At 41.6% G+C, this 16727-nt stretch overlaps 1 protein-coding gene across 1 annotated transcript in view; it reads right to left on the bottom strand.

The window, feature by feature from the left end:
• LOC137914049 (glutamate receptor ionotropic, kainate 3-like) overlaps positions 1-16524 on the bottom strand; it is a 60052-nt gene extending 43528 nt beyond the window's left edge. The window contains exon 1 of the mRNA XM_068757669.1: positions 16410-16524. Within this exon, the coding sequence (XP_068613770.1) occupies positions 16410-16524 (115 nt within the window). The remainder of the gene's footprint in view (positions 1-16409) is intronic.
• Positions 16525-16727: the final 203 nt, after the last annotated feature.

Raw genomic sequence — 16727 nt, 5'->3', positions numbered from 1 at the left:
TAAAGTTAGACAGTAATTCATTTATGTGCAGCTGTTAACCGTGAACTATAATTACGGGTCAAAGTGACATGAAAATGTCTCGTCAAAGGCGCTTTTTCATTCACACCGGGGTTTTTTTTAAATACCGTTGAGAGCTATTCCGCCGTGTTGCTGCAATTACTGTGACATTTTAAAAGTGTAACCTGAAATCCACAAAGCATAACACTGTAGCAGATATATGGAAACACCCGAAATGACGCAGGCTCCTCTGCAGGAGAGAAATATCAGTTTTACTCACACATCCTGTCTACCTGTCAAAAGCCTTCACAGTGTTGCTACTCCCCTTCTTCACTAACCCCCCCCCCCCCCCCCCCCCCCCCCTCACCAGTCAAACCTATTTATGACTGCAGGCCCCTCATTGCAGTCTGTCAGATGGCGGCCCCAGTCATGGCCACTACGCCGGAGACTCCGGAGCTAACTCGCACTTATTTTTCTTTGCCTCTCGTCGGGAGAGGGAGCGTTAAAACACCATAACACAGTAGGGAAGAAAAGATATGAGTGAGGCTGTCAGCTAGCGCTAAAAATCATTAAGGCATACACATGTCGGGGGCCATGGAACATTAGGGCTGTCAGTGATGCTGCTGCAGTGTTTGGTAAAGGGAGGAATTGAAGAACTCTCGGTGGGTGTGTCTGTCTGTATGGGAGTGAGTCAGTATAAAACAAAATATTAATTCTGCTGATATTAAGCTATTTAATTTCACTAACAGATCACATTACCACAACATGACTATAATGTGAAAGATGAGAACTATCCAGAGGCTCTACTTGGGTTTAAACCCCACAGCTCCTCTGACCTTCACGCTCACCCTTCTTATCAGCACAGTTTTTAGCCAGAGTGAGCAGGAAAATCACTCTTTTTTTCTACCGAGCAAGACTTCCCGACACCAAACACCACATGTGTTGGGATGCAATGATACAGAATGAAGAAAAGAAAAACTTTAATCTTGCGATATTAATACCAAAGGCAGTCTGAGTTAATCTGTGCATAATCCGTGATGTGCAACAAGTCCATTAAGTGACTGAGGCATCCTGGAAGCAAAGCAGAGATTCCATGGAGACATCCCATCCAGCCATCACTCACATAAGAAGGCACCGAATTTATATATGCCTACACTGTGCCAGCGTGGGTCGTCCAGAGATCAGTACGTCAGTGGTTCAAATCCCAGCTCTGACTGTCCACATGTCAAGGTGTCCTTGGGCAAGACACTGAACCCCAAATTGCTCCCTATGGGCCTGGCAGCGCCTTGGATGGCAGCAGTCGCCCACTGGAGTGTGAAAACTATGGATTTCATGGATTATCCTGAGGAAAAAGTATTTTGAAATCTATTTATGTTTATATATGTGTTAATGTTTTTACCATATCTGTCAGCAAACTATTGTTTTCATCTTCTGCGCTCCCATAACTCCAAGAAAAATAAACAGGAGGGATCAGCCTCCCCGGCCACAAGGTGCCACCATCTCCTCTCTCCATCTGTCTGCCCACTCTTCCGGGGGCTAATTATCCTAATCCCTTGAATCCAGAATGCAGGCTGGTGACACACGCCTTAGTCCCAGGACACTACAGCATTTTGCCTCCCAGTTAAAATGTGGAAATTAATTACCGCCTGCCCTTCTGCCAGTGGGAGGAGGAAGAGGAGAGGCAACCACAGGAAGGCCTCTCCACGGAAGGTGTGGGACGGTGCGAGGGAATTCCATTGTGACCCCGATGTAGGGGACTGCTGCTCAGTTTGTCAAAAACAATACGTTGTTATTGGAGAATTGGTAGGGATTTGTGATCCATGTGGGCCACCATACTGTTGGCGTCACCGAGCTACACAAATTAACTTGATTGAAATAGCAAAAATAGAAAACTGGTCGGTAAAATCTTTTAGAAAGTTGTGTTCTGTCATGAGAGCTGCTCCTACATTAGTGTTCTGCAGGGGTTAGGGCTATTGGCTTTTCTATGGTAATGCATGCGTAAATTTAAATGATTGTTTTTTCATATAACCTACATTCCTGTTGCCATACAGGAAGTAAGCTGCAGACTTTGTTTGCCATCCATTCCAGCGTGTGATTTCCGCAATCTTTCTATGTTGTGATTTGAATCATGGAGGAATATGCTCAGAGTACAAAACCACCCACTGCTCTGATCTCTAATCTGCTTTGACGACCACTGGAAATATGAAAGAGATATCTAATACTATCTGGACCCCATCTTCACAATAACAAGTGTGTAAAAAAAATAAATCACCTGCTTATTAATAACGGCTTGCACTCTATTCCAAAACACTATCCTTGCCAAAAGACAGAGCCACACTCAATCACGTTTCTACTTTGCCAAGGGAAACAAGGTGAAATACTACTATTAAAATTCTATTCATAGTTGAGAATTTGCACTTTTTGGCATTGGAAAAAATAATAAAAAAAATCACTTCTTTTTTTTTCTCAGTGGGCCTTGCTCTCATTAACACAAGGACCAGTGTTGGAAATTATCTGCTCAAATGATGCCAGTGTCTAGACAAGTTTATTACGCATTTGCAAAGTAATGTTTTCATTCTCTTGTCAAGATCAGTGTTAATACTGCAGATTTAGATTCAAGTGAGGATTGGATTTTATTTTAGTTTATTCCCTAATTGCACACTGTCCCTTGAACAGAGGAAGATGTTCGGATTTCAGTCAGATCTCAATTGATGCGGGGATCATGGAAATTGTGTGAGATTGTCAGGAAGTACATTTGATTTGGCAAAATATCTGCCTGACCTGTGTTCCCAGAAGGTGATTGGTGGCATTATTGATGGGGTTACTATGGAGATAATACCCAAAGGTGTTAGGAGAGTTTACAGGTGAGCTTATAAATGTGCTGGTTTTAGTGACGGTCGTCCGAGTTATTTGTTTTACTCTGTGGGTGGAGCTGCGTCGTTTGGAGCACCTGATGCGCAGTGACTATTTAAGCCTTCAAATCATGGGCAGGATACTAAACATCTTCTGAACCTTTATTTATAACCAGGACATTCTGGAGCAGCCAGCTCCAGAACCGGCTAAGATCGCCTCAATGTCGAAAAACCTTTTTTTTGACAGGCAGAGATAAGCAACCATGTGACAAGGAAGGGCCACGAGTGTGCAGGTATTCAATCCAAGCGAAAGACTGCAACAGGCAATTTCATTGATTAGCATGCCTTCTAGCTGACAGAGGGAACTAATTAGTATAATCACCTGCCGTACAGCGCATGCTTTCTCATTGCTGCCTGAAACTGAGGCAACTTTGGTTCTCCCTGAAATAGTGCTGGCTAAGTTGATTACAGCATTTAATGACCTTGATGGTGTGATGAGTCGTCCTGTGTGCATTCATGGCTTTTAGCATACCACTAGAATCTTAACACTGCACTTGACTTCCAGAGATGTGATCCCACCTTCACATATACTCATTAGGAACTCTTTGCTGGTCATTACCACCTTAAGTGCCTTTAATTGATAGTCATCTCTCACAGATGACTTTCCCATTATTTGCCGACTAGACCCTGCCTTTGCAACCCCCACAACACGCACACACACACACACACACACACACTCCCCATCCACCACACTCCACCCCTTAGCAAATTGCGGGGTGATGCATTGAAACGCCACTCCTTGGAAATCTAAGAATATCCCATCCCATATTGCATGATTGTGATTTGGGAACTTTTATTTTCACATCATGCAGCATAGAGTGGTCCTGATGGTGCATATTATTTTGAAGGTGAGTGAAATAGACTGAGTGACGGATCACACCAGGTGACTGCAGCCGTCACACCACTCATTACTTTACCTCTCTTTCACCTTATTAAAGTTTCCATGACCACAACCGCCTTTCATCAACCATCATCTACATCATCTGTTGCTGAGCTTTCCATCGATCGAGAAATCTACTTTACCTCCATTAGTTTTACAGAGGTGTGTGAGCATTGCAATACTCATTGCAATGAAACTTGAATGATGATGATGAATTTGCTGTGCAGTAATGATGACGATGAAGGCGATGATGACGTTTACCATGCAGCCAATTAGATTTTTTTTTCTTTGGCTTATTTTATGAATAAAATAGTGAAAATAATAGAAATTTAAACATACTGCAGAATCCCACAGTATAGTTAATCTGTATCCCAACAAAATTGTTGAAAATGTCATATAGGCATTTTTTTCAGTTGTGTTTTATCTGCTCACAAATGAAGAGAGCCGTAGAGCGAGCTCTTCTTTTTCTGCAGCAGCAAGAGTTTGGCAGCCAGTGACTGACCTCCAGGCACGCTAACAGGCTAACGATACGCTAATGTGTCCCATTACGCCCGATTTAAAAGGATGGGTTTCTTTTTTGTCGCATCATGCTGCCGGTGGATCTCAGATGGGCACTGTATAATGATGCACGGCTTTCTTCCTGGCTCATAAAAGATACAAGATGTAGTCCTGCTGAGAGTCATTAGGAGGGCCATTTACACTGCGCTTTCCTTATTCGCACACTTTTTTCGTGGGTCTTTGAAGAGAGCCATAAGGCTACACAGACATCCTGAAAATAAAACATGAGCCACCATTCACGCTTCAAGTCCTTGTGAAATGCGACTAAAAAAGCTACCCAGATCTTGGCACTATTATCAAAATCAGCACTTGCAGCTATTTCTTTCAAATTAACAAAATAATAATAATAAATAACAATTTTGAATGCTTACAGACGCCACAAGAATCAAATTGTGCACATGGGATAAGTGGGAGAATTTTTTAGGTCTGGCTCGCATTTATAGGGCATGAAACACAGAAATGATTATGGTGTGATGCAAACGAATGCTGGAAATCACATCACATTTTCTGCCTCCTCTCTGTAGCCATATTTCTCCCCATTCCTTCAACAAACTGAATCCAAGACTAATTTGCATTGCACCACTGAATAGCCTCTTATTTATTCATTACATTTCTCTCTCCTACATAATATTTAGTATATACTTCTTTTTTCTCTCTACATGGGCAGCAACAAACTGTGGACACGTGAGTGATTTTAGAAATGTCTGTTGGTCTCTTGAAATCAAATATCAACTCAAAAAACAGTCGGAGAGCGTAGACCTCTGCCAAGCAGCTCATTCCCCTCGTTATTAGATTTACACAGTCCACATGATGATCTGGATCATCATCAAAATGTTCTGAATTGTTCTTGGTATCTTTATACACCAACCATGAAAAGTAAAAGTCAATCAGAGTTTATGTGTATTTTTAAGTAACTTCCTCCATGAGGAAGTTTTAGATTGCTAAAGTTTGTTATTGTGTTTAGACAATTCTACCTCAGCCACAAATATGACATATCTTGCTGGCTTAGCCAGAGTTTGCAAATGCACTGAGGATGGAAATGCTAACTAAGCATCTTCTCCCCGTATATTCTGCAATACTAGCGCGATTAAAAACTGTGTTGCTGCAGTTTAGATCCGATAGTGAAGAGACATGAGCTCTGATCACAGACAGATTTGTCATGATGCTGATGTTTCTGAAACTATAGATGGATGAATAGACGGGTGTATATTTCCAGACAGATTTACACGACATTCCTTTGAGATGAGTCTGCCTCCACAGCGACGCTCAACCGGGACGGTTTTCACATTTCAAAGGTTATTTAGGCCATGAAGGAAGAATTCACCGAAGATAGATAGATGAGTATAAATCACATTTCACCTTCTATTATTATTTTTTCTTTCTTAGGAATCAGAGATGGAGGCTTAACCTCTCACGTATAACAAGCATATCTTACTTTTTCAATTTTGACTTCAAATTATTTTTAAGCATCGAAAACTCAGCAATTCTTGAGATACTCATTCCTTGAATTTTTTTTTTATATAAAACTCGCTTTGACATCTGCTCTGCTCAGGGATGTAACGAGGTCTGATGCCTTTAAACTCAAGCTAAGGCAAACACAATATTTCCTGTCGCAGCTTTGTGCGGCCTTCGTCGCTGATGTAAGCGACTGCTAACTCTTCTGTTGGTGTAAAAATCCACACAAGGAGAATATACAACAGCAGCACTCACAGTGGGCTGATTTGTTGAGGTGAATGTGACAAGCGGGATTTACTGCGGTTCACAAGAAAGCATTAAACCTCCACCTGTTCCGCAATGATGAACTGCTACGCTCTGCACCGAATCCAAAAAGTGGAACTGACAAACCATGTTTGTTAAATAATCTCCAGTTCTTTTAAGACTGGAAGCCAATATTCAACATCCAACTTTAGCAAAGTTAGGAACAGATTGGCTCTTGATCGTTATTGATTAATGTGATTATGTGACACGTAGACCTACCGTTGTTGAGATTTTCCACATCTCTGGACACCAGAAGAACATTAATGTGTACTCAGCGACTACCACGATGTACAGTGTACACAATGTACTACAGCATTGTGTTTACTATGTGGCAGATGCTAACATTGTTGGCGTTGGTTACATTAGTTGTGTGAGCAGCACAAATAGTCTTTGACTTAGCACTATAGCAAAGCAAATAAAGCATGGACTGGGCTATTTCAATACCTTGGATAAAATGAATAAATATCAAAAGGTTGCTAATCTGATCGCCCAGAAGCAGAGACAAGAAGAATGTTCAATATATCTTGCAGTGCCTCTTTTTATTGCACACTTACTTACCAATGCAGACAGAGAAGAGAAGAGTTTTCAGAAAGCAACACATCATTTTTGCCCTGTTTCTAGCAGTCTGGAGGATCCTTCACAGTCAACAGTTTCTCTAAAGCTTCCCTTTTGAAACACCGCGGACACATTGAATCATTTTCGCACTGAACAAGTGTGTAACGTTATGACAAGTCACCCATCTATTACAGCCCTCTGCTTCTTATGTAGACACTTGGGCTGTGGGATGATGGTGGATTTACTTTCCAGCACAAGTTCTCCTCTTGCACAGTAAATTATGTCACCTTGTACTCGGCTGACACCGACTCCGACTTTATTTCAGGCAAGCAAGGAAACGTAGAGGAATAAAGTCGCGTTGTTATGCTCATGTCTTGCGCACATGTCGCAGGTGAGATAACTGGAATAAAGCAGTGCAATTTAACAGGCAAAACACAGATGTCATATTTAATAATTAAAATCTACTCTGCATGTGCTGCCTTTGTCTGGATTACAGGGGATATCTGCTTGGAGTGAAATCAACAGAGAGATATTATTTCTGGTGTTTTGGTTTGGGAGAGAAGCAGCCGCTGATCTGAGTGACTGCAGGTCATGTCAGATCAGCGGCTGCTGGTGGGTGGAAACGACCACCACCTTTGGTTTCGCTTATGTTACTCATGGATGCGTGGACAGGTATTTAATTATAATCATAATAAATGTGTTAATTATCTCTGCATATGGATTATCAGTAGTTAGAATGCAGTTATTATAGCTGGAAATGCATGTCCTAGAACCTAGAAAATAATGAAGACTAATGTCTGCCTCTGTTACCTTGAAATTAAATATGCCGGTAGTCTATAGAAAGTTGATCGCTCTTATTCAGTTATTCTCTTATAATAAATCAGACAAATCAATCTCAACTAGATTAAATTATCAGATTTCAAATGGATTGGATGTATTCCTACAGATTGAAGAGGGTATACTCTTTGTCACTGTTGTGTGATTTGAGCATGCCCCACATTAATAAAAAAGAGAAAAGAAAAAACGGATGCGGGGGGGAAGGGGTTGTCAATCCTCCTAAAATGTTACAGTCCCAATTTATGCATCACCAGTACACAAAAATAATTAATACAATTTGATGAATTCCACTGGATAGTTGCTTTAACTTTCAATCATGTCTCCCAACTCAATGATTAGAAATGCCACGATGGCAATTCCTTTTCAATTGCCTTACTGAAAGAGAAATTCCACCGGCCCCATTTGCAGCTGCAGATACTTACAGAGAGAGGGAGCTAGAAAAAGCCCCACTTTGACATAAATGTTTTTCCGTACAGTTCATTATGATACCTGCACCTGTAATGGACCTTTTCATTATTCCTTATTTGTGCAACTGATAAATGCGGTATAATGAAGAAAAATGGCCCGTTTGAATGATTGGGCTTTATGATGAATAGTATGCATCGTCTATCTTAACAAGCATCACAGTGACTTCACCTGGATCTAAGAAGATCGTGTTTTTAAGGTGCGACAAGTGAAAGGTTTAGGAAAAGTTGAGCATTAACACATTTTCAGATGAGGTAGCAGCCCACCGGACACAAAAGCAGAATGGAGGGACAATTATGAAGCGCTGTGCAATCAAGGAGGGTGCCTGTCGGGCGGAGCGGGGTACGATGAGCTACTGTGTCACTCCTGAGCTGCAGGGCTGCAGAGCTAATCAACCACCAAGGAGGGGCACAAGGGCTCGAGTCCTCCGTCGCCACACTGTAGGAGAAAGGCAATCACCAGCCCATTTCCATGTGCTGTTATTTCTACCCCCTGCCCCGATGTTCCACTCTCAAATCAAGGTACCAAATCAGATGTCCATGAGAATCATCTGATGCAAAGGAGTCAAAGGTGCTTAGTGGTTGCAATCAAATTACATGAAAAGCCAGAGACAAGGGGGGAGAAAAGGTGAGGATATTTCTTCTGCCTCTGGTTTATTGAAGCTATTTAATACCTTAATAAAAAACATGAATGGATTCCAACCAGTCGCTCATTAAACCACAATGACTGAGTTTGCAAATTGAAATGTAAGTCATCGAAGAAAACAATGTGTACGGTCGGGTCAACAAATGTGAGAGAGGGGACGCTCTCGTTTTACTCCTGGAAAGGGATTAAAGCGACGAGCACATGCCATGTGATACAAATCTTATGGTAAGAGAAGAGAAAAAAGAAATTCAAAGATAACTCAAACAAAAGATTATATGTTACCCTCTCAAAAGAACACACTTTTCCAAGGCTATGATGATGGGTACAAGAAGTAGGAAATGGAAAATGGGCAGGAAAAAGTCTGACAACATCGAGATAACACAAATATGCGCCACAACATCGACAAATGCCTCATTCTAAATCCAGTGCCGAATACCACCAGAAAGGTGTACTTGAAGTACCCCTATAGGACTAGTCTGCTGACTCGCTCTTCGATAAATCGTTTCAGGCCTTCTTCAGAAACTCTTCTTTTTTTATTTTGTGAATTGTAGCTTATGTCCTCCATACAAAAGGAATGGTCAGAACAACATCTGAACAAATCACCCTCTGTGTCAGACAAGCAATCCATATGTGAGCGGTGCAGAGGAAGGCGGAGTAAGACATTAACTGAGCATTATTTCAGTGAGGCCAGTGGGCAATGTCCTTCTGGTCATACATTTCACCAAGCGCCAGTCAGACTCTTTAAATAAATGGAAGTGGAAATTCCCAGTCTTCCGCGAGGCACAGCAATAAAAACAAACCACTAAGCTATACATATATGATATATATATACAGCGATTTACTACATTGGCACCTGTCAGTGAGTGGTATACTGTATATTAGGCAGTAAGTGAACAATGAAAAGTAGAAAAATGGGCATTAAGAATCTGAGTCTTTCACAAAGGTCAAACTGAGTGTCCACGCTGACGCTATTCATACAAGCATCACTAATGGCTTCACTAAAATCTGTACTACAAGCCACAAACCACCCACAACATCCTTCCCTCGCTCCATATATCTGACGCTTTCCACGTGCAGACAAGCTGTCTTCCAACATGTCACGGGGGGAGCATTTTGCGGTTAACCACACTCCTCTCCAGGGACAACCTGGACAGTAGATCGGCAGCCAGTAAAACATTCACAGAGACAGGAGAGTCCATCCCTTATTGTCTTGCCCGTACATGGCGCGAGTGCTGAGTGGAATCTTCTGGGTATTGTCTGTTAACTAAATTGACATTGGCTTTCAACCTCGAGGCGACCCATCAGTGGAGGGATGAACACATGAGCCAGAGAGGTAACTCCCCCCGAGTCTTATACACTTCCTGCGGTCGTATTTGTTATTGCTCCGATGAAAAGGGAAGAGGGTGAAAAGGGATGTGAGAGGCAAAATGTGGAGGAAAAGATGCCTCTTTCTGTCTTGATATTTTTGGTGATCATTTGTAGTGGTTTTGGCCTGAAGAGGTTTGTCTTATCTGTTCCTTCTCTTTCTCTCTTCGGGGAGAAAATAAAGGGTGAGTCTTCTCCAGCCTACTCTCTCACAGTTGATTAGTAACTCCGGCTCTACCCCTGTGCTCCAGGGATTCTATGCCAGCTCCCCTTATACATCTCCTTGTCATGCACATACTCACACTTCCTCTTCCCCCGCCACCCCCAGCTCTCTTTCCTAAATACACACTCAAGCACACACGCCTCCCAACAGTCATGGAACAGCAGTGTGAGGGAATCACATTACCAAAGACCTGACATTTATAACAATGAGCGCTTGATTAAAAGGGTAGCATGAAAAGGTGCCGCCTTCCATTCATTGTCTTGAGCCCAAGTTAAATAGAATTGAAACATGTGCAGGGTGGCTGATACCTCCATGCCAATTCCTCATTGCATCTAAAGAGAAAAGGTCTTGTTACTGGGATGCACGTGTAATGTGCAACTGAGGTGTTGGAGGTGACCAAGTTTACACATAGCGTCCGGGAATAGATAAGGATTACACTAACGGCGAGAAGGAGAGGAAAGCTAATGCAGCCGGCGAATGCAGTGGTGTGTGAAAGGCACGGGAATAAAGCTTAGTTTTATCAGTCTTGGGGCAACATGGCAGGTTTTAGAATTGGGATCAAAAGGTTCAAGCTAATTAACAAGCTAAATAAGAGTCCCTTAGCTTAATCTATGTAAGTAACCAGCCTCACTCTTTCTCTCGCAGTATGTCTCTTCAGCTGCAGCACTTGCCTCGCCTGTGGTGTGTGTGTGGTGTGTGTGTTTTGCCAACAGTGTGGAGGAGAAAGACAAAATTATTCCCATTGCAGAAATGTAAAAACGTACTCACCAAATTAAGGCCTACTAGATCATTCTAATTAACTTCCATATTGCTGGAATGATTCAGAGAGAGAAATGACCCACAAATCGAGCTTTTTTTTGTTTTCAAACTGTTTTAACTTTATTCGATTTAAGAGCCCCAAGGAAAGCTGAGATGGGAAAGTCAAATGGAAAGGACAAGGGCATAATAAAGACAAATGGCTTGAGCATGAAATTTGATTCATTGCCTTGGTGGAAAAACATTCACAGGGAAAAAGCCAACATTGACACGCCATGAATTTCAAACCACTGGCAAATCTGAAAGCACATGTCCTGCTACGATGACATTGTCCCTCATGGGTCGACAAGAGGACTCAGGCAGATTGAGAGCGAAATCAATCAGCCTGTTGCTCCTGATCTATGTACCTACATCAAGCATGTGAAGACGTTTAAAGGATCTAAATTCTATTTTTTTTATTTCTTTTTAACCTCGGTGTCTGAAAAGAACCTTACTGTTTGCTTACTTGTGGGTTTTGAATTGGGCTTTCCTCCCTTTGATTGTCTTTGCTAAAATAGTTATTTCTATTGTTTTATAATTTGTGGTTTTCTTGTGGGTTTTTGCTCACATTTTCTATTTGAGCTATTTTAATTGATTATTATCTGTCTGAGATTTCACACTCGGTTTGCAAACACAAAGAATGAAACGGCCATTTCGTTCTCAGTGCTCACAGCATTAAAAAATTGATATTGGGAACAAAAAAGAAATTCAATAGCATTGTCTTTTCAAATCAATCTATCCTGTTTATTCAGTATTACTATAAATTTGGGTTAGGGTTAACTCCGGCTGACAACCAATGAAATGTTGACCACAAACTAAAATCAGCCATTTATCAAACTAATTGATTTCCTTTTTACCAACTAATAAAAATCAATAGATATACCGGTACATATGAAGCCATATGGCATTCTGAACTTTATTTAAATAGGCATCATGAGCATATGCTTGCAGCAGACCTTTCACTTTGTACAATATGAAAACACCATCTGGTGTGTTAGAAGTGGCTAGGCTAAGCTAACAGAGGATAGATAGGACCCTGTTGTGTCACAGGATTATCTTACTGGTAGGTAGATCCACTCCATTAGCCCCTGGTGGCTTGGATTATTGGATCATCATTATTATGTATGACCGACCAAAGCTCAGCACCTTCACTTCCTTGACATGGAAAGTCGTGTTAAAGACTTTGCTGCACCTTTTCGTGAAACATAAATCTGATCTATTTAATGCTTTAACCTGGAAACAGTGAGTTTGATGCGTCTTAATGAGCAACACTTAAAAACAGAATCTTGATCATCACAGAACGCAGACTCCAGCGGGCCTTGAGCATATATTTGTGAATCGAAGTGGAATTTTCCTGTCTAAAGGGCCTAAACAGGATCAGTGCGGAAACAGCACGTTAAGAGACGGGCCCCTCTGCTCAACAAAACGAACATCTGCCGTTTCTCATCAGCGAGATTGAAGCTAATGACGAGCCGCAAGTGTGCTGACAGAGAGAGCGGAATTGGATTGTGCACAAGAGGCCCAGTGAGACCTGACATATGTTTTGGAAAATGTTTTTTTGGCTTTAAATAGTGTGTGTCCTTGCGCGTGTGCGTGGGGAAGCTAAGATACAGATGCCTGAGTGTGGGAGAGGCAGAAAATAGACCTTTCCAATTCTTTGTGCAGTACATTTGTTCATCCATGCTTGTACAAGTGGATGAATGGGGGGGGTGTTAGCACAGGTAAAACAGCAGTCATAATCCTAACCCTTCTATCTCTGCTTTTTACTCAGAGATAATAGAATTACACACCAAATGCACCCCCCCCCCCCCCCCCCCCTGTATAAAGTTCTTCTGTGACCTCTACCAGCCTTTGTTCACATTCACCACGACAACTCCCCAAACCTCCAGCCAGCAGGCTTCTCTCCGCATCCTCTCTCTGTCTGGGGAGCGATTAAATTTAGATCAAAATGAAATATTCATTTGCACTCAGCAACCGATGGCCATCTTCATTTGATAGAACTTCGGTGCAACATCTCCACTCATTTTTCTTTTTCATTACCAAACACTTTTTTTCCTTTAACACGCCTGTCTTCTCCTTTTTTTTTGCCAGCCATGCCATCCTCCTGCGGGTAATTCGTGATACGAGTGTCCCTTTGGGTTTCTTTGGGTTTGACTTTTTTTTTAAAGTAAGTATTGCAAAGTACCCATTACTGCTTTCTTGCAGACTCTTGAAATATGTCTGAGTCATTTCAGATGAGGCATTTGCACAAACCCCAGTGAGAAGGATCTTATGGAGAGTGCACTCTCCACAGCTCCCCAGAAGAGTAAATCACATGAAAAGTCCTCAGTCTCTCTCTGCTGCTGGTGTGGGGATAAAGACAAGCCTCTGAAGTGGCTCTGTGACTTCAACCAAAATGGTGACCACAAATCCCAGTGCATCCGACTGAAGCCTGTGAGTGGTCACACTGTATACAGCTTTAAGTGTTGTACATTTGTCAGCTTACGGTATGCTGAGGCCATTTCACACAAACAAAAAAATTAAGTCTGCAGAAATGTAATAAAATGCTTATAACCAGGTGTTTTCAGGGCAGAAAGAGGAACTATAAGGAAATGAAATCAACATGAAATCGTGAGGGAAATTGATTAACTGGCAGTGATTAAGTGTTTCAAGTATTAGGTAGATAAAGTCATTGATTTTTCAATAAATCCCCGGCAGGCAGTGAATAACCTCAGAAAGAGCGCGAGTGTGCAGACAACGAATGATGAATTATTTTTATCCATCTCGGCACGCAACAGAAAATGGTTGATAACCTGTTATTACTGTGAGCGTCGAGGATTAAAAAAAATATAGAAATAGATACATGATCTCCCGATCAAATTAACGGAGAGGAAGCAAAATATGTAGAGGAAAGTAATGAAATGTGAAAAGCAAAAAAATAATTTCCTGCATGTTATTCCCATCTTGATAAACTGACAAATTATCGACAGACATTGCATTATCTTCAAGAGGAAAATCCACATGTCCCCCAGTACTTTCATCATAACAACACTGTAGTATCTGCTAAAATGGCTCCTAGATGAGCGAAGATGTTGGAAAAACATATCAGGGGAGGGTGGGGGGGGACATCAAAAAGGCAGGGTGGAAGGAGACTAAAGGGAGGCAGAAAGAGGAGAAAAACAGGAAAAGTGGTCTTTAATTCCGTCCGACAAATAAAAGTGGCAAAATGAGACGGCGTGACCATCTGGTCTCAACTTAGAGCGATGCACTGTAAAAGCACTAAAATCAATGACAACAACTCCACCTTGGATGCCCACCATTACCCAGATGGTGTACTTGTAGAACTGAACAGGCCGCCTAACCAAGACACAACACAGACACGAGGGCGCCACGCACAAACGCTGCTGCACCCCTACATGATTCTAACTGGGTTGTGCTGGTAACCAGTGCTGAGGAGTGATGGGAGCCGTTGTGCAGCAACTATGAGAGAGCCCTCTGTTGGTTTTTAGAAGGGTGGCTGGGACACAGAGCACACACAAACGCATGCACGCAAAGTATATAAAAAACATATATATTAGAGGGGGCAAAATGTCTACAACACATCCACCTAAATAAGAGCACAAGTGAATCAGCAGATTATGAATACATCAGCTCACAGACTGTAAGCATAATATACTTATACATACACATACATCACATATTAAATGCACAGCGTCAAGCAGACCCACGATGAAAATAAAATAAAACTGTAGCAGTGCAGTCTTATAGAATATTCTCACATGTTTCTTGTTATTTTCAAGTGGATTTATTTTCTAGGGGAGGAACTAAAATGAATCCTTTTGAATTTTCTTTTTTTTCTTTTTTGGCAGCGAGGCAAATTCAGCAACCTTCTCTTTGCATGTCCCTCTTCTCAGCTTGTCAAAAAACAATCTCAAGAACACACACACACACAAAAAAAGCTGCTCCTGCATCGCAAGCCATGATAGATTCTATTAAAAGCAATAGTGCAACTGGAGCACATTTCAAGGTAAATTTGTCTCAGCACTTTGACATTTTGAAAAAAAAACAAAGCCTGTCAAGTCTATTTCAGGTCTTCATCTGAGCTGCTGCCACTGTTTTTTTTTTTTTTTTTAAAGAGGGGAAAACATGTCCCTTTGACCAAAGCATTTTAGTTCATATTAGTGGAAAGAGAGCTTTGAGGATATGTGCTCTTTCTAAGACATCACCAAAGTCTGCAGCAATGTCAGAGAAGTCATGGCTCGTCAGACAGCAGCAGTCAATCACAGGGACACCCTGGGCCTTCCAGAAAGCTGCAGATGATGCCCAGCACCCCGAACACAGCCCTGCAGTTTTGGGTATTCATTCTGTGTTTCTCTTAAATCCACAAAAAGCTTAACAGAATTCACTCGTGTTTTTAAGAGATATCCTCCACAGCTTTAAAGTCATAACTTTCATTTAGTTTGATTAAACCTGACCCCCCCCCCCCCCCCCCCCCAAAAAAAAATAATATGCTGGCCTATAATAAAAGTAAAAGGTGTGTTGTTGCTTATTAAATTTTTTTTATTTTTTATTAGACGACTGAGGAATATAAAGTGTGCAATTATTATCAACGTTCACCCACCCTCACCTATCATTTATACCTCAAATACAAAAAGCTCCATTAAGACTCGCTCCGCCTGTTGTGTTAGTATGGGCCAAAGCCATTTTGAGTAATTGTCTTCTATGGCGCTTTGCCAAATGTCAGAAATGATTTGCCTCGTGACAAAAAGCGTATTGATCGTCTTTCTCTTCTAGTCTCTTTTCGGCGAAAAAATATTTCAACGCACGACCAGGTTCCGAATGACAATTCTCACTTTGTCCCCCAGTGAGAGATTTGTTGAGTGACGTGTGTGAAAGATCAGAATGAAGGAGAGCGCTTTTATTTTCCGAGTGTGGGCGTCTTTGTTTTGTTTGCAGCGAGAGGATAATAGAATTTTTAGACCAAACTTTCCTCGCCTCCTCATTTTGTAAGAGCAAACATTGTTCGAAACTTTCCGATGCGTGTAACATAATTATATGCCTTTAATTTGTCATTCAAATCTCTACAAAAAAATCAAATAAAATAGCTTCCATAAATCATGACGGTGACCCTGAATGGAGAGAATCAACATGCCGGCGACAGAAAATGGAACAAATATTTAATTTGCGCGCATCCTGACTGGAAACGGGCATTGTCGGTGTGGAATTACGCGCTGCCCTCTTAATGTTCCCTGCTATTGTTTGTTTGTTTGTTTGTAAATCTGAGAATTCACATAAACCCGAGTGAGGTGGGATTGCTCGTTTAAAGATCGTTTTCATGACCCGCACTGAAATTAGCTGAATGTGGAGCAACTTTCAAGGTGAAAATATAGACCTGTGCGTTCGCGCGCACGCGTGTGTGTGTATGTAAGCGTGAACTTACCTATTCGGATAACGTGAGGCATCCCATAACTGTTGTGAATCCAAACGAGACATGCAATCAGCGATGTCCAGTATTCCCAAATCGCGCTCCGAGGAGGAAGCCAAGTATTTCGCATGATGATAAAATCTCTGGATCCACTTTTTTTTATTATTATTATTCCAAAGACGACTCAGAAATGTTCATCAAAAACTGAACTCGCGGAGCATGTGTGGATGTCTCAGAAAAACAGGCGATCATTGTATTTGCAACATTCTCTCTTTGTTCCTTGTTGCGCACAAGTCAGAGCGCGGCTCGATCAGAATGAAGCCCCCCCCGTGC

This window comes from Brachionichthys hirsutus, unplaced genomic scaffold, assembly GCF_040956055.1.
Source record: "Brachionichthys hirsutus isolate HB-005 unplaced genomic scaffold, CSIRO-AGI_Bhir_v1 contig_761, whole genome shotgun sequence".
Taxonomy (NCBI): Eukaryota; Metazoa; Chordata; class Actinopteri; order Lophiiformes; family Brachionichthyidae; genus Brachionichthys; species Brachionichthys hirsutus.
This window is presented reverse-complemented; position numbering and strand designations above follow the sequence as displayed.